General features: G+C 34.0%; 2 protein-coding genes across 2 annotated transcripts in view; one reads left to right on the top strand and one right to left on the bottom strand.

The window, feature by feature from the left end:
• Window positions 1-8,801, bottom strand: part of METTL4 (methyltransferase 4, N6-adenosine) — a 32,820-nt gene extending 24,019 nt beyond the window's left edge. The window contains exons 1-3 of the mRNA XM_033135651.1: window positions 8,711-8,801; window positions 6,517-6,919; window positions 4,517-4,579 (exon numbers count right to left, since the gene is read on the bottom strand). Coding sequence (XP_032991542.1) covers window positions 4,517-4,579; window positions 6,517-6,912 — 459 coding nt within the window. The 5' untranslated portion in view covers window positions 6,913-6,919; window positions 8,711-8,801. The remainder of the gene's footprint in view (window positions 1-4,516; window positions 4,580-6,516; window positions 6,920-8,710) is intronic.
• A 75-nt stretch (window positions 8,802-8,876) lies between these two features.
• NDC80 (NDC80 kinetochore complex component) overlaps window positions 8,877-19,489 on the top strand; it is a 41,564-nt gene continuing 30,951 nt past the window's right edge. Inside the window, exons 1-7 of the mRNA XM_033135617.1 lie at window positions 8,877-8,962; window positions 9,722-9,831; window positions 11,615-11,692; window positions 14,571-14,694; window positions 14,783-14,955; window positions 15,627-15,729; window positions 18,229-18,318. Coding sequence (XP_032991508.1) covers window positions 9,731-9,831; window positions 11,615-11,692; window positions 14,571-14,694; window positions 14,783-14,955; window positions 15,627-15,729; window positions 18,229-18,318 — 669 coding nt within the window. The 5' untranslated portion in view covers window positions 8,877-8,962; window positions 9,722-9,730. The remainder of the gene's footprint in view (window positions 8,963-9,721; window positions 9,832-11,614; window positions 11,693-14,570; window positions 14,695-14,782; window positions 14,956-15,626; window positions 15,730-18,228; window positions 18,319-19,489) is intronic.

The raw sequence follows: 19,489 nt of genomic DNA, 5'->3' as shown, positions 1-19,489 counted from the left end.
CCTACATAGAAAAAAAAAAGCTGAGCTTTTGTTTTTTCCCTTTATAGTACAACCACCACGGAAGACAAAAGGGCAGTTCCTAAAATAATTAGAAATAGAATTATCACATCATCCAGCAATTCCACTTCTGGGTGATTCCCAAAAAAACTAACAGCAAGGACTGAAACTGGTATTTATATACTCATGTTTATAGCAGCATTATTCACAATAACCAAGAGGTAGAAACAACCCAAATATCCATGAACAAATGAATATGACTAGATTAACAAAATGTGAACTTTAGAGGGAAGGGGAGGTGAATGAGTAGAATTTCAGTTTGGAATGACAAAATAGCTCTGGCAATGAATAACGGTGATGGTTACACGACAATGTGAATGTACTTAGTGCCAGTGAATTGTACACCTAAAAATGGTTAAAATGGTAAATTTTATGTTATGTATATTTTGCCACAATAAAAAAACTGACCAAAAAAAGAAGCTTGTTCTTTGAAAACAGGTCAACAAAACAACAAGCCCTGAGCTATAAAAAGAAAGAACACAAATCATCAATATCAGGAATGAAAAAGGGTTATCACGTATCACCAAAGATCATACAGACATTAAAAGGATAATAAGAGAATACTGTGAATAACTTCATTCCAATAAATCTGACAAGTTGGGTTGAAAGGACAAATTTCTTGGAAGATACAACTTGCCAAGATTGATATAAGCAGAAACAGAAAACTTGAAAATCCCTGTTATCTATTAAAGAACCTGATTTTGTTACTAAAAACCTTCCCCAAAAGGAAACTCCAGGTTTAGATAATTTCACTGGTGAATTACATCAAACATTCAAGGAAGAAAAAAACACCGATTCTATACAAACTTCAACAAAGAATGTATATGGATGTCAAATAGCAAATGAAGATTCTCAACATTATTAGTGACTAGAGAAATGCAAATTAAAACCTCAATAAGATACCACTCACTATACACTTATTAGTATTCCTAAAATAAAAAACCTGATATCAATGCTAGAAAGGATATGAAGCAAATGGAACTAACACATTGCCGGTGGGACAGGCAAAACAGTACAGCCACTTTGGAAAGCAATTTGACATTTTTTTATATAGTGAGACAAACATTTACCAGCAATACCACTCAAACATGGAAATTTAAAACTCTATTACAAACACTCTTAAGCAAATCTCTAGAAAACCATGATATTTCAATGAAATTTCATATCATGACAATTAAAACACAACGTATCAGAACCTATGAAATGCTGCATTGCCCCGAGAAAAATTAGTAACACTGAATACTTCTATTAATTAAAAAAAGAAAAAGGAAAAGAAATGACTTAAGACAACTCAGAGTCAGAAAAAATAAACTAATATAGATTAAAGCAGAAATAAGTTAGAAAATTTAAAAAGTAAATTAATTTCAAAAACAACTAATAAATTAGGTAAACCATTAACTAATCAAAAGAGAGTAAATATACAAGATAATGAAGATAAACTAACCACAGAAACAGACTATGCATAAATAAATTTGAAAATTGGATGAAACAGATATATTCTAAGATGATTTACCAAGATTGACTACAAGAGAAATATTTTTAAAAATCTAGAATTTCCAAAAAGGAAAAAAAAAGTTGTCAAAGCTGTATCCCCACAAAAAGCAACACACTGAGATGGTTGCAAAGGGGAACTCTACCAAACTTTTAAAGAACAGATTACTCCAGAGAACTGGGGAGGAAAAAAAAACTTCCAACAGTGATATATGTAAATATCTGTATATTATATATATATAACAAAAGATTAAATATAGCAGACCAAGCTCACTTACAACTGTCCCAAATAAAATATTAGCAAATAAAATCCAGCAGAATATTTGAAAAATAATATGTCATGGTCATTCGAAATATGTACTACAGAAGCAAGAATACTTACATATAAGAAAAACTCAAAGAAAAATATTAGAGGAGAAAATTCATCTATTCAATCTCCACAGATGCTTAAAAGGCATTTGATAAACTTTAATAACCATGTTTGATAATAATACTCAAAAAATAAGAATAGATGAAAACTTCCTTGCTATCTATTTCCAACTCAGCCCAAATCTCAGAATTATGCTTAATGAGGAAATCATCTCCACTAAGCCAGGAACAAGATAGGATAGATACTCTCACAAGTATTATTTAATGTTGTATTGTATTTTCCAGGCTATACAATTAGAAAAGAAAAATAAATTAGAGACAATTGGAAAGGTGTTAGTAAAACTATTACTATTTGCAGGAGTTATAATTATTACTGGAAAATCCAAGAGATTCAATACCAAAAAAAATTACTGTAACTTAACAAGAAATCTGCAAGACCTTTATAAAGAAAATTTTACAGAATAACAACAGAAACTTGAATAAATGTAAAGACATATTCATGTTTTGGGTCAAGATCATCAATATCTTAAAGATGTACATATTCCCCTAATTCAATTTATAAATTTAACTTGATGCCATAAAAATTCTAATAGGCTTTTTTTTTTTTTTTTGCTAACTAAACAATTCAAACTGATCCTAAAATTTATATGGAAAATAAAAAACAAACCATCTTAAAATAAAATTATTGACCTTTCTTGCATGATATCAGACCCTGGATTTTTTGCATATTTCTGCAGTTTAATCTTCAAAGTAGCATTTCCAGACAACGGGTATATTTTCAAAAGTAACGAAATGCAGTAGATTTTTGGTATTGAAGGATTTAGCATTTGTGTATTCAACTATCTTCAATACATTTAAATCCAACGTATTAATGAAAACCATGATACCATTCCACACCCATTAGTATGGCTATTATAAAAAAAACAGTAATACTGGCGAGGATGTGCATTAGTTGGAACCCTTGTGCATTGCTGGTGGGAATGTAAAATGGTACAGCTGTTGTGGAAAACAGTTTGGCAGTGCCTCAAGAAGTTAAACATAAAGTTACTATATGATCCAGTTATTACACATCTGGGTATATACCCAGAAGAACTGAAAGCAGGGACTCAAACACATACTGGTACACCAATATGAGGTGTGATCGAAATATGTGGTGAATGCTTAAATTTTAAAAAATTGATTACAGTAAAAGACACATTGCCTTTAATCCCCCTCAAAATACTCCCCCTCACTTCAAATACACTTATTCCATCATTCTTGTCACTTTCTGAAACAGTTCTGGAAGTCCTCTTTCGTGAGTATCTTTACTTCATCATCCATCATGACAACACTCTGTCACACATAGCTTCTAGAAATGGCAATTTCTGTCAAATAAAAACATTACAGTGTGTCCTTATCCACCTTCTTCACCAGATCTGGCACCGTGCAACTTTTGGCTCTTCCCCAAAGTCAAAATGATGTGCAGGACATGGAGGCAGCCGTAACAGTGCAACCAAAGACACTCATGAAAAAGGACTTTCAGAACTGCTTCGGAAAGTGGCAAAAATCATGGGATGTGTTTGAAGCGAGGGGGAGTATTTTGAGAGGTATTCATGGCAATGTGTCTTTTACTATAATAAATTTTTTGTAATTTAAACATCCACCATATTTTTTATCATACCTCCAATATACAATAAAATATTACTCAACCTTAAAAAGGAATGAAATTCTGATATGTGCTGCAACATAGATGAAACGTAGACATTATGCTAAGTGCGATAAATTAGATACAAAACGGTAAATATTGTATGGCTCTACTTACATGAAATACCTAGAATAGGCAATTTCATAGAAACAGAAAGTAGAAGAGAGGTTACCCAGGGCTAGGGGAAGAGGGGGACGGGGAGCTATTGTCTAAGGAGTACAGAGTCTATTTAGGATGATGAAAAAGTTCTAGAAATGAATAGTGGTGATAATGGCATGACAGTGTGAATGTACTTAATGCTACTGAATTATACACCTAAAAATGGTTAAAATGGTAGATTTTGTTATATATATTTTACCACATAAAGAGAGAGAAAAAAGATCTAATGTCCTACCATCACATTAATTCAACATGTCAAAAATTGTTCTTATTATCATCCTACTTAAGCCAAATTCCAACCCCAAGTTTCCCATTTCAATCAAAGGTGTTCCTTAGAGAGTTAATCTTAAAATATTTCTGTACCCTCTCTTTTCTCTCATTTCTTTAACTCCTGGGTCTACTTCTCTCTAAATTCTAGAAATATATCCTTCACATTATTCATGCTTCCTTCTGCCACTATCTTAATAAGTCATTTTATCTATAGACAATAGGTTTTTAAAACCTATTAAATTTCACTTAAGCAATATAGCGTAAATTTACTTATGTTAAATACATAAGAGTATACGAAGTTTTAACAAAAACTGGTTTAAACTGTTCATTACTATAAAAGTAACAATAAATTACTCCACAATTAAATTCTAATCTTGTTCAAAATGACTGCTTGGTTTTTAAGAACATCCTTATTTACGTTGCCTGTTTATTTATACTATTTCACATTAATCTTACAAAGTGATCAATGAACATTTTACACCTTACCTTTGTATGATATTCCATAGCATCCACTTCACCTTGATTGAAAACAACACATCTTTTACGCTTCTAAAGAGAAAATTACAGGGAGAAAATTATGTTGCGTTCTATCACAATATTAATATTTGAAATATATTAGTATTTTTTTCTTTTCACGTTTTCCATATTGCGTATCTCAGTCTTTAAGAAGCAATGATTGACTATTGAGCTCAAAATCAGTGCAAAGGGTATGGACTAAGGAGGTAAGCTTTCCCAGCTAATAATAATAATTATTACTACGACTACTACAGATTTAATGGGTAACAAAAGGTCACTTCACCCTTATCTGCTATTAGTAATAGTACCAAATGATAAAATGTAGCACTGATATCCATGGAACACAAGGAAACTGTGACACTGTATAAACAGTCACCAGTGGCATCTATCAGTAGATATATATAGTATAATTATTCTGAACTTTCTTCATTTCTGAAGAGAGGAACCATCCATGTACTATCATTAAAAAAGGTAGAAACAACCCAAATGAACAATATACTTTTAATAGCTATTTATGATTGATCTGAGGGTTAGGTACAAATGAGATATATTAACACTGTTCTATATCTAATAACTCCATAACAAAGAACATATAACACAGTGCAATATAGAGCAGAGACATTGTACTTTAATTGCTGAAACCTCAGTGCTTACATAGTGGCAAACTCCTAGCAGGCTAACAATAAACGTTTGTTGGCTGAATAAATAAATGGACTTAAGGTTAAGCTAATTGTACGATTTGCTTTAGCATATCAAAAATTAGGTAAGTTTTGTTAAAATAACATTCATTACATATGCTTATTTATATTTTTCCATATTAAAGTGAGAAATTTACCCAATATAAAAGTTTAAATATTAAAAGGTAATGTCCATACTGGTAAACTATAAAGTCCTTCACAACTGCTTGCTATTATTTGTCGGAATTGGTAATAGTAATAATAAGCTACCTATATATTATTTTACTGAAACACTATACATTTTCTTTTCTGTGCCTGACATATAGTAGATGATCAATAAATATTTGTTGAAAGAGAAAAATATATATACAATAAAAAAAACACAAGAATATTACAATTTCTGTTTCAGGTACCTATAACAACGTAATAATAAATTATCTCTATTGCTTTCCTTACTCTAATTTCAACGTAATTTTCTAATTTTCCAGAAATTTAATATCTTTCTTCCCCACTCTATTGTAAGATCCATGAGGGCAGGAACTGTATTTACCTTATTTCATCACTCTACATATAACAGCACATAGAAAGATCTCATTTATTGGGCGAGTAATGAATGTTATTCCCATCACTAACAAAGAAAATGATAATATAATCTACCTGAAACAGACTTTGTGTGATCACAAAGACATAAAAAGTATTAAAGCATAATTAATTTGATCCTATATGGCATTCTCATAACTTTACTAAAAGATTGAACCAGTGTATATGCAAATATATAAATTTAAGAGCATATACATTTTCCATTGTAGCTTTCTACTTTTATCACTAGAAACCTTTCAAAAATATCACCCTTCTTTCAAATTTTTATTATATAAGCTTATCCCCAAGGGACAGGTCTCTAAAAAAATCTCCCCAAATCCATAAACTGCTTTAGAATTTTGCAGAGAAAGATGTTTTTGAGCAAAAACAGGTAGGTATAAAAATATAATTAGTATAAATGCCTAAGCAGAAAGGGATTTTTTGTTGTTTAGTGTTTTTCTTTCTTTGGTTGTTTAATTTACAGAGCATTCACTTCTGAACCAATTTTGCTTACTTTTGAAATATGCAAATTTGGTCTCCTAAGAACGGTAGAATGTTAGCAAAGAGTTAAAAATTACTCTGGATGTGCTAAAGTCTTCTTATGCTTTATTGATTATTCTTTATACTTAGTAAATCACAAGATATTTGACATTGGAATGATAAATTTCTCTGGTATTTTCTGTAGAAATATAAAAATTTATTAAAACTGTCTACCTTCCCAACAGTAGAAATCGAGATTTCTTTTTTAACACTATTCATTAGATCTTCCTTTTCATTACTTTGTTGGCATTCCTTGTGAATAGCTGAAGTTATATAAGGTATAGTGACATCAAACAGTTCAGATCGAAAAACGTATTTTTGAATGAACATTTCACAATTTCCTCCATCATCATTCTCTAGCTTAATGGTAGAGTCAGAAGCAGTAAATGTAGCAGAGGATCCAAAAGAGGACGCGGAATCCATACGAAGAGAATCAAGGTAGACAGAAGAAGTGGGCTCACTTTTACTGCAACAAGGCTCATGATGCTGGTGAACCTGATAGTTTATCTTGTTAATGAAAGAAAGATGATCCAGTAACCATCCTGGTGACAACTGGCACACCACAGACATTCTCTTCCTTTAAAAAAAAAAAATACCCTGGAAATTAGACACTAGAAGTAAAACCCAACTTTCCAGATTAAGTTCTTAAATGTCCTGTATTTCAATAAACATATACTGCATACACAAAGGTAGATTTGATGTGCAAGTATATAAACCTCACATGTACACAGAAGAGAGTTTAACATTCATGATATATAGCAGGTCTAAGGAAAATTATAATGTTTTAATATATAAACTTTGCATTTTAGGGTTAATTCAAAATTTTCAGCCCACTTGGCCAATGAGGAAAACCTGATCTTATTTCTGGAATCCCATTTGATCCTCCTATCTTCCTGGACCCCACTTGGTACTTAGATCTAACCACTAGGTCTATTATCTTCAAAGTCAGGAAGTCACTGGATCCTTAAAAAGTGAAAGTTTCCTGTCAAAGCATAAAATATTGTATTACCTATGTGAATTCATCCTTTTTAATGAGATAAACCTAGATAAGATCACAATTTCCAGAGGAGTTGTTAGCAGGTCAGCTCTTATTTTTTCAAACTACATTTGTCATAGAAATCAGCCCATTCTCCAGTATCATTGCCCTACTTACCCACCGGTACCAATGGAGCGCAAAAAGGGTAGAAGCAGAGCAAAATGTAATTTTAACAGCACATCAGAAGCACTTAACCGTAGCAAAATTTCAAGGTTACGCAAGTCAAGATCTGTACTGGATCTAAGCAGGCTCCCTTGGGGAAGCAGGTTTTTCAGAACTTCCTAATCTTTTTTCAAAAGATGGTTTTCAGTTCTGGATATTGCTTACCAAATCTAATGTAGTGGAGAACTTCAAAGGGGGGGCAGAATAAGATTTATGTAAGTAATTAATAGCACATTTAGATTCAAACTTCTACCTCTATGTATTAGCTTCATGACCATGGACAAGTTATTTGATCTCACTGGGCCATAATTTTATCATTTTTATTTTATGACATCTCAGAGGACAGTTTAGAGAATTAAATAAGATAATCGACATGAAGTGCTGTACACAGTGAGTAACACAAAACAACTCCTCAAATAAAGGCTATTGGTGATGGTAATTCCGGTATTGGTCCTGCCTTCAGTCACCAATGTGGTGAGAAGTCCTGTCTATAATGGCAAGTGAGAGCCAGAAATTTAGATGAGAAGACTGAAACTCGGGGAAAATGACGTGCCCAAAATTACAACTCTAGTTAGAAACACAATTGCTACGAGACCCAGGTATCCAGACTTTGGCTCTTCTCCCACCCCTACCACTCTCTAGGTATTTGGCAGTGAATTCAAATTCAAGAAAGCGGGAATGTCCTATTTTAAGCAGAGTAATCTACTGTGCTTAGTGCACCCCTCTCGAATTCTCTTCTATTTCTCTGCTTCAACAAACCCCCATCCCTACTCACTTGGTTGCCTCCTAGCTTCTCGCAGGCCACCAGTAGAGGGCCGTGAAATCAGAGCGAGCAAATTCTGAGCCTAGTGCGATCTCAGGACCAACTGCAGTCACTATCTCCTCCCTCACCACTTCCGTGGTCAGAAAAGTGCACGCCGCCTTCCCAGATTTGAACTATGAAAATAGCACTCATCTAAATATTGGTGGTGAAAGACCCCCCTATCAGCGCAAAGGGAAAAAAATATATATCCTTTTCCAAGAGTCAACATGGGAGTGGCCATGTTGCTGTACGGAAAAAGCGCTTCCAGGGCGACTTATAGTGCTGTGCCCACTACTCAGCGACTTAGAGCACTCGGGTCTTCAAAGCTAAATTTAGGGGTCGGGCCAGACTTCGTAGGGGCCGCTTACAGTGTCCAGGAGATGTCAGTATGCCCGGCGAGACGGCGGGGCGCGACAAACGCAGACTTCCGGTGATGAGGAGCTCCGTGTAATACGTGCGCATGCGCGCGCACTTCGCACGTGATGACGTCATTATCAGCGGAGATTTTAAAATTCTAACGGCGCCGGTTGGCGTTTTGGCGGCTTCTGTCCTGTCCGTCAGGTAATTGCACGGTTTACGGAAATTCGGTCTGTGGGTCCTGTCAGGAAACTGCAAGGCAGGTAAGTAATGATTTGGGGTTAATTTTGTTCTGGCAGTACTGGTTTGGAGGGAGAAAGCAATAGAGCCCACAACTTAGAGACCCTGAGGGACAACGTTTTAGTGTCCGCTGTTGTGAGAAGGCTTCGGGCCCAATCTGCGAGGTGCTAGGTTCCCAGAGTCCAGTAAATTTCTACTGGCAGTGATTTCCCAAGGGAGAAGGGGAGGACATAGATGGACGCTGAGGGAGAAAAGAGAAGCTGGAGACAGGAGAGGAGGAAGAATTGATCGGAGCAGGGAGAGGAACTGTTTGGTGTATTTGAGATACTAGTGTAACATCCTAAGTGGTGTGTAAGGAGTACATCTGGGAGTCTTCATCTTAAATCTTAAGAATATTTCAAGTAGAGATTGGGAGTGGACATAGGTGAGAGTGGAAAAATTGATTAGATGCTGAAGCATATATTGAAGGATAAGAACTAGGTGATCAAACCAAGAAGGTGACAAGAAAAAAATTCTGAGATGTTCTAAATTAAGTTACAGCAGCCAGAGACTGGGAGAAAGAGAACAGTTAGCCTGTTAATGGCTATGGACCAACTAACAAAAGACAGCTCAGATTCATGTGTGTCTGTTGGAATTTCAGATTAACTTCCCCAGGGAAAGATTATCATGAAGAAACAATGAAACTTAGCTGCCTTTTCTGTTTGAGGCTAAAGATGGTAGTTGGTGCTTCATGTGCTCTTTATGTATGGGAAGATTTTGTAATACTGAATTCATGAATGCAGGTCGTAAGCATGAAGCGCAGTTCAGTTTCTACCGGGGGTGCTGGCCGCCTCTCTATGCAGGATTTAAGATCCCAAGACTTCAATAAACAAGGCCTCTATACCCCTCAAACGTAAGTACGTCATGCCTTATTGTCTTGGACAAAGAAATCTGTAAAGGTGATTAATACAAAGCTGCAGTATAAGTGATGTCGTGATGAATCTTTTCTGTTCCCAGTAGTTCCAAATTTGGGATCAATGAAGGCTAAAAGTGGGCGTATTAGTTACTGTGTGTTGTGTTTTATCTTACTTGTTCCTTAAGTTCCCAAAGCCATGTCTTTTGCCAAGCAACACCTAAAAGGACACCCTTCAGCACTCTTTTTCCCTCCTTTATTATAAAGCTGCTTGTTTGAGCAGGCTCTGTGCAATAACTCAATTTACCGAGGTGAATCCAACTAGCAAAAATCTCAATCAAAGGTATTATTTGCTCCGACAATAACGGCAGTTTAGTAGCAACCTACAAAACACTTCTCCAAGCTGTTTCCTCAAGATTTGCTGGAAAAAAAGTTGTCCAAAAGAACTTACTACCGTCAACTAGTTTTTCCCCCAAGAATGATTTTCTTCCTAATAATAAAAGGCTATTAGTAAGCCACTGTAGAGCTGTATCAATCCTTCTCCAATACCAAGTGATAAGAAAAAAATTCTGAAATGTTCTAAATTAAAATTACAGCTTACAGCGGCCTGAAAGTGAGAGGGGACAGAATAAGTAGCCTGTTAATAGCTGTGGGCCAGCTCTGAAAAAAGATTGCTCACATTCCTGTATATCTATTGGAATTTAAGATTAATTTCCAGGTCGCTATTTCTGTGAATATCCAAATGAAAGAATAGCCTGGTGCCATCAAGCCCCAAGAGCCTCTCTACTTGCTATTTACACATGAACTTTCCAATCTTCTGCCCACAGCTAATCCACAGCAGTGGACACTTCTTTCTTGCTAAGTCTGTACCTATCCCAGAGCTGGCCCCACTTTAGCTTCTCCCACCCCCTTTGTCTATAGCTAATGTAAATTCTTTCAGAACAGCTTACATCTCCCATCTCCCATCTCCCACCCCCACTACTTGATGTATAAAAATGCTTAACAACTCCAGGACATCAGACATGTTTGTCCTTTCTGCATAGCTGTGCTGCTGGTGGTTCAGACTTCATGCCCCAGTATCTAGTCTTTCTTGGTAGCTAATGGCTTTCTTTTAAAAAAGACTTATTTTAGCTGTGGAAGTTAAAATTTTTTGTTTAACACAAAGTACAAGTTACTCACTGTTCTTAAATTACTTAGGTTTACATATGTAGTATGAGTCTCTGCTACTTTTAGAAGTTTGAAATACTTATATATTTTTTTCTTCTGCAATCAGTAAAATTTTTGTACTGTTGCACATTACGTACACTAAAAGATTGGTCTTGAATTGTATTAGAAGCAAAAAGCTACAATTGTCAATGTTTTTGGTCTGTAATTTGGGTAATATATGTTTTTAGGTTTAGCTGTGTTCTGATAAAGAGTAAGCCTTAAAAGAAAATATTTTAATGTATAGCTATCATCCTATGATTGAAATTTTCTATTTTTAAGTTTTTTTCTTTTTCTTTAAAGTTGTTATCCATAAATGCCCATATTTTAAGATAATTGAAATTATAATGTAGATATGGGTTTTTTGGCCTTCTTCTTAACATTATAGCATTATAACTTAATATTATGTTAACCTATTCTATTTATAACAATTATGATTGCTGCTAAAAGTTTTTATAATTTTGAATTATTTTATAGGTAATAGGGAAGAGATGGTGGTTCCAACATGTTTCCAAAAGTTTCCTGAACTAATATTTTTTATATTTATTTTGAAGACTTTGTTTTTCTCTTTTTCTTAAAGCAAAGAGAAACCAGCCTTTGGAAAGTTGAATATAAACAAACCCACATCTGAAAGAAAAGTCTCCGTATTTGGTAAAAGGTAATGATCTTTTTCATTAGTACTAATGAAGGGATTCTTAAAGCCATGCATTGGGCTAAATGGTCTCAGAATACAAAAAAATTGCATGGTCCCTTTCCAGAGAAAGTTATAATCTGGTTTTCTTCTGTTTTAAATGGTTAAAACCGTTTCATCTGCCTTAGGTGATACTAAGAAATATGTCGCACATTTAGACCGCTGTTTCATTGTTGCAAGTGAATACTTAATTGAAAATTCTATACCTAACTTTCAGATACTATCCTAGCATTTAAAATTAGGAGGAACCGTCATCTAGTTCATTTTAATCCCAGACTTTTTTTATACACTTAATGAATATTAAGAACTCCAGAGCTTTATTTTGTGTGCTGTGTCTATTGATATTGACCATATTAGAAATCACCACTGAGAAAACTTTAAAATATGTATTAATTCAAATTAACAAGCCATTACATATTAACATAAATAGCATGCTTTTAATTAAAAAATTTTTTTAAAAAATAACTTATAATAAGAGTGTCGTTTTACATTGTTGTAAATCTCATTAATGTCAACTTAGTAGAAGAAAGCTAGATTCTCATATCTACTTCTACATTCAATTTTTTACAGTATCATACATCATATAGCCAGCCTTTGGAAAACTCCACTGTATGCTCATATGAGAATGAAAGGGGTAAATAACATCTTAGTTTTTTTATGAAAATAAACTTCTCAGATCTCTTAGATCACACTTTGAGAATCACTGTCTAGAGTAGATCATTAGTTACCTGAGCTGGAGGTGGGGCAGGATTGACTGGTAAGGGGTATAAGACTTTGGGGATGATGGAAATGTTCAATATCTTATTGTGATAGAGCTTACACAGGTGTATGCATTGTCAAAACCTCATCAAACAGTACACTTTATAAACAAGTGCATTTTATTTTAAGCAAATTGCACCTCAGTAAAGTTGATTTTTTTAAAGAAATGTTCAACCCCAAAATTGACAAAATAAACTCTTATCTCAGCAAAACAAAATATAACTTTGTTTTAAGACAAATCTGTTTGTTCAATGTTCTGAAAATATGTAGAGATTAAATATTTGTTACCTTATGAAAAGTCTTTTCTATGAAACCAAGTTAAACTGTTTCGGTAGTCATTTCGCTTGATGAAAAATATAAAGGCATTGTTGTAATGTAACTTTCATCTCAGCTGAATTTCAGAGATAATGATCATAATAATTATGAACTCTAACATTTGCAGAACATTTTTATAAACCAGACATTGTTTTAAGTACTTTATCTATATTAACTCTTTTAATCAATCCTCAGGACTGCCCTATATGAGTAGATACTGTTATTGTCTCCATTTTATAGATAAGGAAATTGAAGCACGGAGAAGTTAAGTAATTTATCCAAGGTCATACAATTAGTAACAGAGACAGAATTTGAAACCATAGGATCTGGTTCTAGATGCTATGCTCTTAAACTATAAGTTGAGTGATAAAATATTTTGATTGGTTGGGAAATTCTTTTATAATTTAAAAAGATATCTATTAGTGTAGTTTTGTGTAGAATAAGAGCTGAGTATTCCTTTTATGGTAAAGAACATATTAAAAATTAAGCAATAGCAGTATGGAGAAAAGTGGTTCTCAAATTGGCAAATTCTCAAGGAAAAAATTAGCTAATTAATGAGGGCAGTGGAGTTAGAGGGCCCAAGCTAAAGAACTTTTAGAGCCTGGGCAAGAGAGAACTTGAAAACAGCAAGCAAACTTACAGGGAGAAATAAGTTTTGATGAACAGAGTTCAGGTATTATAGCAATGTTTATTGTACAGTCATCCCTTGGTATTAGTTCCAAGACCCCCTGCAGGTACCAAAATCTGAATATGCTCGAGTCCCTTATATAAAAATGACATAGTATTTGCATATCACCTATGCACATCCTCCCATATACTTTAAATCATCTTTACATTACTTATAATACCTAATACAATGTAAATGCTGTGTAAATAGTTGTTATAATGTATTGTTTGGGGTACAGTGACAAGAAAAAAAGGGTACATGTTCAGTACAGACACAACCATTGTAGGCCTAACTCCATCATACATGTCAACAACAACATAACTTTTTTCTGTTAACATTTTTTTCCACTGTTGGTTTAATCCGTGCATGTGGAGCCCACAGATATGGAAGGCTGGCTATAACTCAGTTTTTGGCATCTGTCCAATAAGGAAAATTGTTCTGAGGATATTTAATAAACTATAATGGTGAGCTAAATTGGACCCCATTGGTAGGCAAAAGAAACCACTATAAAGATTTAAACAAATAAGGTTTTGTGTTGGGAGAGAGGCTTAGAATGGAGCATGTATGCTATAGCCATTAATGACTAAAAAATAGCAACATGTTTTATGGTAAATTAACAATCAGACACAATATTGCATGATAAAAATGTTCATGAGAAAAAGCATGCACAACCTATTTAACATATCTAACATTTCACGCAGTTTTCCCACAAGAAATAATGGCAAATAAAGGGGTTGGGAGTGAAGGAACAGTCATGGAGCGATAAATAGGATGGTGAAAGGTTAGGTTATTGAATAGACTTGGAGAATGGTTGGTGCAGAAGCTCTAGTGGACTAAGAGTGCATATTCTTAGAAGATGGTGTATCTGTTAGTAGTGCAAAGCACCAGAAGTATAGTTTTCTTCCCGCTTCATTTTATACTTTACTCTTCATTATTTGCTTTTTTCCTATGTTTTGAAGAAGAGAATTCTATTTAGTTAAATAAAAATTAAAGAATTGTTGAACTTGACGTTCGATGCTGATGTTAAAATATAAAATCGCCATGAAATAATTTATACTTGACCACAAAAGGAAAGTTTTGACTGCTTTTTTAAAATGTTTCCAGAACTAGTGGACCTGGATCCCGGAACAGCCAATTTGGTATATTTTCCTGTTCTGAAAAAATCAAAGACCCAAGACCACTTAATGACAAAGCATTCATTCAGCAGTGTATTCGAGTACTCTGTGAGGTATTTTACAATTTTAAATAGTCTAAATTGTGAGTATTTTCTTAAATATTTTCCAACAATTTTTCTATTATAAAATGTTTGACATTAGTTTCTTACAGAAAATGGTTATGCGTATAGTGTGTCCATGAAATCTCTACAAGCTCCTTCTGTTAAAGACTTCTTAAAGATCTTCACTTTTCTTTATGGCTTCCTGTGCCCTTCATATGAATTTCCTGACACCAAGTTTGAAGAAGAGGTTCCAAGAATCTTTAAAGGGCTTGGGTTTGTATATTATATTTCTTATTAGCTTAGACAGAATGTTGGAACACAGAGAAGAATCAAGCTCAATAAATATGTAAAGATTTTGAGTCCGAGAAACAATATATTTTAAGATGGTCACTATGGGAGGCATGTAGGATAAATTAAACAACTAGAGGTTATTACCAAACTACAGATGATAGATAATGAGTCCCTCAACTTCTGAAGTGACAAGGAGTAGAAAGTATGGGCTCGATACCACAGATTTTATAGAAGCAAAAAAGACAGGATTGAAGGACTGGTGAAAATGGGGTAAGATGAAGTCAAAAAGTGCTGTGTAGAGTAAACATGGGGAAGAATGGATTTGAGCATGAGGAGTTGCATAAATGTGGTTTGTTTGAGGTACACTTAATTTGAGGAACAAATCTTTAGGACAGGACTAGCATATTGGTTGTAATCAAGTTCTGCGGCTTAGGGGTCATATATACACAGTAATCTGCTGAGAAGAAACCAAAAAATACACAAAATTATTTGGGAGTAAGATGACTAAGGACAGAATCTCAACAAATACCTTCTAAACAAGTCAAGTCTTGGTATATACATGGAAGTTTTTTAGTGTAACTTCTTGCTTAACTTAGACATTATTTTTACAAAATTAACATTAAGTTAGCTTATTTTTTTCTAATTTTTCATAGGTATCCTTTTGCATTATCCAAAAGCTCCATGTATACAGTGGGGGCCCCTCATACATGGCCTCACATTGTGGCAGCCTTGGTTTGGCTAATAGACTGCATCAAGGTACTTGATTTCTCATTTTAAAATGTATACATAGGAAAGGTGTTTTTTTTTTTCCTCAAGATATTTCTGTTTCTCTTCTAATCTTGCTATTGCCAGTTATCTCAAATCTGCATCAATTTTCCTTTATCAAAGTATGTTTGATTTTAAATTCTTCAAACTGTTAATACATGATTCCAGAGGTGAGGGGAAGAAAGTACCATATTAGCAAGGAGATTATTTGTTTTCATGAGGTTTTACAGCTCAAAAAAGTTTTAGTATATGTGCTGCTGAAGCGAGCACTACAGCTCAAAAAAATGAATCAGTAGGAAATTATTTCCCCCATAACGTTTGATTCTTTCCCTTTTTAAATTAAAATCTATATTTATTGCAAAAAGTTTGGAAAATACAGAAAAATGTACACAGAAAGTGATGTACCCATATCCCACAACTCAGAAACAATGTAAAAAATTTCCTTGAGGTAAAATTTTAAAGATACAGTTTTGCTATGAAAATTATGTATATTTTTTAAACTTTCGCTGCATATTGACAAAGTTTCCTCCAGAAAACTTAGCACCAGTTAAAAGCTCGACAATGTATGAGCATACCCATTTTCCCATACCATAAGCATAATTGTTTTAAAATCTTTATCCATCTGGAAGATGAAAAATAACTTGTTTTAATATATATATAACTAAAGCGAGTATGTTTTTATATGGTTTGTCATTGACATTTCTTTTGACTTGTTTGTGCATACGTTTATGGCTCATTTTATATTTCATTATTTGCTACTGCTATTTGAACCTTTACATATTGAATTCTTCATATGTTAATTAAGCTTATTGATGTTTTAATAATTGACATAACAAGCAAAACATAATACATAACTTTCATGTTTCTATTTTTTTGTTTTTAAACTTCCTCATTTTTCACATTGATTATTAGCTGCTTATTCATGTCTTTTGACTTTTTTTCCTTATTGATTTGTGAGAATACCATTTTGTACAGCAAAAAATAGTCAAGTTGGAGAAATTAGCTCTTATGTATGTGGAGCAAATACTTTTTTTTCCCTCTTTTTCTTTTTGATTTATGTGTTGTATTTTGCCTGTTAAGAAGCGTAAATTTTTATCTAGTCTAATGTAGGCTTGTCATTTCATGTTCTGAGTTTCCTGCCCTATTTATTGTTGGAATCCTTAAAACTGATATTGTGTCCCCGACATTCTCTTGGCCATTAGCTAGCCCTTAACTGAATATACAAGACGGGGACTTTTGACCCAGATGGATTTTTGACCCAGGAGACACCTGGTACATTGAATACCACCAACTGTTAAGATAAGAGTAGAAATCCAATAACATAGTCCATGACTACAACTGGGGTTTTATTGAAATTTAAATATAGCATTTATATATTCAATTAGCTCTCCTCAGTGATACCCGTGGACATTGTGTAACCACCTCTCTGTTCCTACCACCAAATGCCCCTGTTGTCACTAGGACACTTTACTCTTATTTGCCAAAGCAGCTAATGTCATTGTTATGTGGTTGGGAGGTAGCATTTCCACAGTGATACAGGAGCTCCTCTTGTAGCTTCTGTTGGCAAGGGAGCTCTTGAGATGCCTCCAAATCCATTATATAGGTTGAAATCTCCTCCTTCCTATTTTGCTTTGCTTAAAGTGGTGGAACTGAACACTATAGCAATTTAAGAATCAATGAGAAACTCCTTACTCAAGAATCCTATATATTGGCCCTAGGATAAGAAAATTGAATGAAATATTTTCAGTAGAAGCCACATTCTTCTTATACATGCCCAGTGCGTAGTCCTTTTCTTAGAAGTTTAATGTTTATTATACTAGATATATATTTATATTTTATAGCAATTTCATTTAAATTTTCTATTTTTTCTTTTTTAAGGATATGTTTTTAAAACAATTTATAAAAACAGTATTCCAAAATGAAATTTCTATGCCTAGAAAACCTTTAGCCATTTTTCTTTTAGCTTGTAAATTATAAACATCTGAATATTTTGCTATAATTTATTATCTGTAATCACTTTCAAGCTTAAACAGTTGTATTTCTGAAGATTTTATGCTGTAAAATTCAATCTAAATTTCATATTTATACATACTAAAGGAGTCAGTTGATAACATTTGAGCAGCAAAACTAAGTTCATATAGAAGAGAAATAATTATTACTGGTGCACCTTTTACATGGCAATTCTGTTTAGATTCTCAGAGTTGCATTAAAATGTGTATATATTCTCTCAAGGGATTAATAGTGTAAAGATTGGCATATTTTTCTCTATAGAACTAAATATGGAACCCATCCTTTTTCAATCCTAAGGGATTTAGTTACTAAAATATCAAAAGGGGATTATATTTTAAAGCTCAATAGAATAGCCTCTGAAGAGACTTTCAGTCATGCAGTAATGTAAATTCTTCTAACAATGACATTAAAAACAATTGACAAAACATGAAAGCTATGTGTTTTTCTCACAAACTAATATGTTACTTGTGTACTAATTAGTTACATACTGCCATGAAAGAAAGCTCACCTTTATTTGATGATGGACAACCATGGGGAGAAGAAACTGAAGATGGAATTATGTATAATAAGGTACCTTACATTACCATAAACATTAGCATTTTCTTGATATTAACTACATGTGTCACTATCAAAATTAATATACTTGTATTCTTTTGTAGAGTTTGTGTTTTTGCTTTCTGAAAATTTCTAAAATTGATTTCTTAAAATGTTAGTCAATGGACTTACTCTTGGAGTCACATTGTAATTTCCTGAAATTAAGTAGGCATGAAAATTTGAAAATGTTAACTAAGTAAAAAATACAAAGCAATTGGAATTAAGTCATGACATGTTATTGTATAAGGTGTGATCAAAATATACGATGAATGTTTAAATAAAAAAATTATTACAGTAAAAGACACATTGCCTTTAATCCCTCTCAGAATACTCCCCCTTGCTTCAAACACCCTCATCCCATCGTTCTTGCCACTTTCTGAAACAGTTCTGGAAGTCCTCTTTCGTGAGTATCTTTACTTCATCCTCCATCATGACAATGCTCCGTGTCACACATCGCTTCTGGTACTGCGATTTCTGTCAAATAAAAACATTATGATGTGTCCTCATCCACCTTATTCACCGTATCTGGTACTGTGAGACTTCTGGCTCTTCCCCAAAGTCAAAATGATCATAAAAGGAAAATATTTTGAATGGATTCAGGACATCAAGGCATCCATGACAGTGCAACTAAAGACACTCACAAAAGAGGACTTCCAGAACTGCTTCAGAAAGTGGCAAGAACGATGGGAGAAGTGTGTTGGAAGCTAGGGGGAGTATTTTGAGGGGGATTAATGGCAATGTGTCTTTTACTGTAATAATTTTTTTTTTCAATTGGGGAATATTGGGGAACAGTGTGTTTTTCCAGGATGTCAAGTCGTTTTTTTGGTGTTTTTTTTTTTTCAATCTAGTTGTGGGGGGCACAGCTCAGCTCCGAGTCAAGTCATTGTTTTTAATCTAGTTGTGGAGGGCGCAGCTCATTGGCCCACATGGGATTCCAACTGGTGACTTTCTTTGGTGTTTATGAGCACCGCGCTCTAACCACTGAGGCAACTGGTTGCCCACCGGCAGCTCAGCTCCAAGCTCAAGCTGTTGTTTTCAATCAAGTTGTGGAGGGTGCAGTTTACTGTTCCATGTGGGAATCGAACCGGCAACTTTGTTGGTAAGAGCTCGCACTCTAACCAAGTGAGCCATCTGGCCGACCCATTTT

The sequence above is a fragment of the Rhinolophus ferrumequinum genome, chromosome 19, assembly GCF_004115265.2.
Source record: "Rhinolophus ferrumequinum isolate MPI-CBG mRhiFer1 chromosome 19, mRhiFer1_v1.p, whole genome shotgun sequence".
NCBI lineage: Eukaryota > Metazoa > Chordata > Mammalia > Chiroptera > Rhinolophidae > Rhinolophus > Rhinolophus ferrumequinum.
This window is presented reverse-complemented; position numbering and strand designations above follow the sequence as displayed.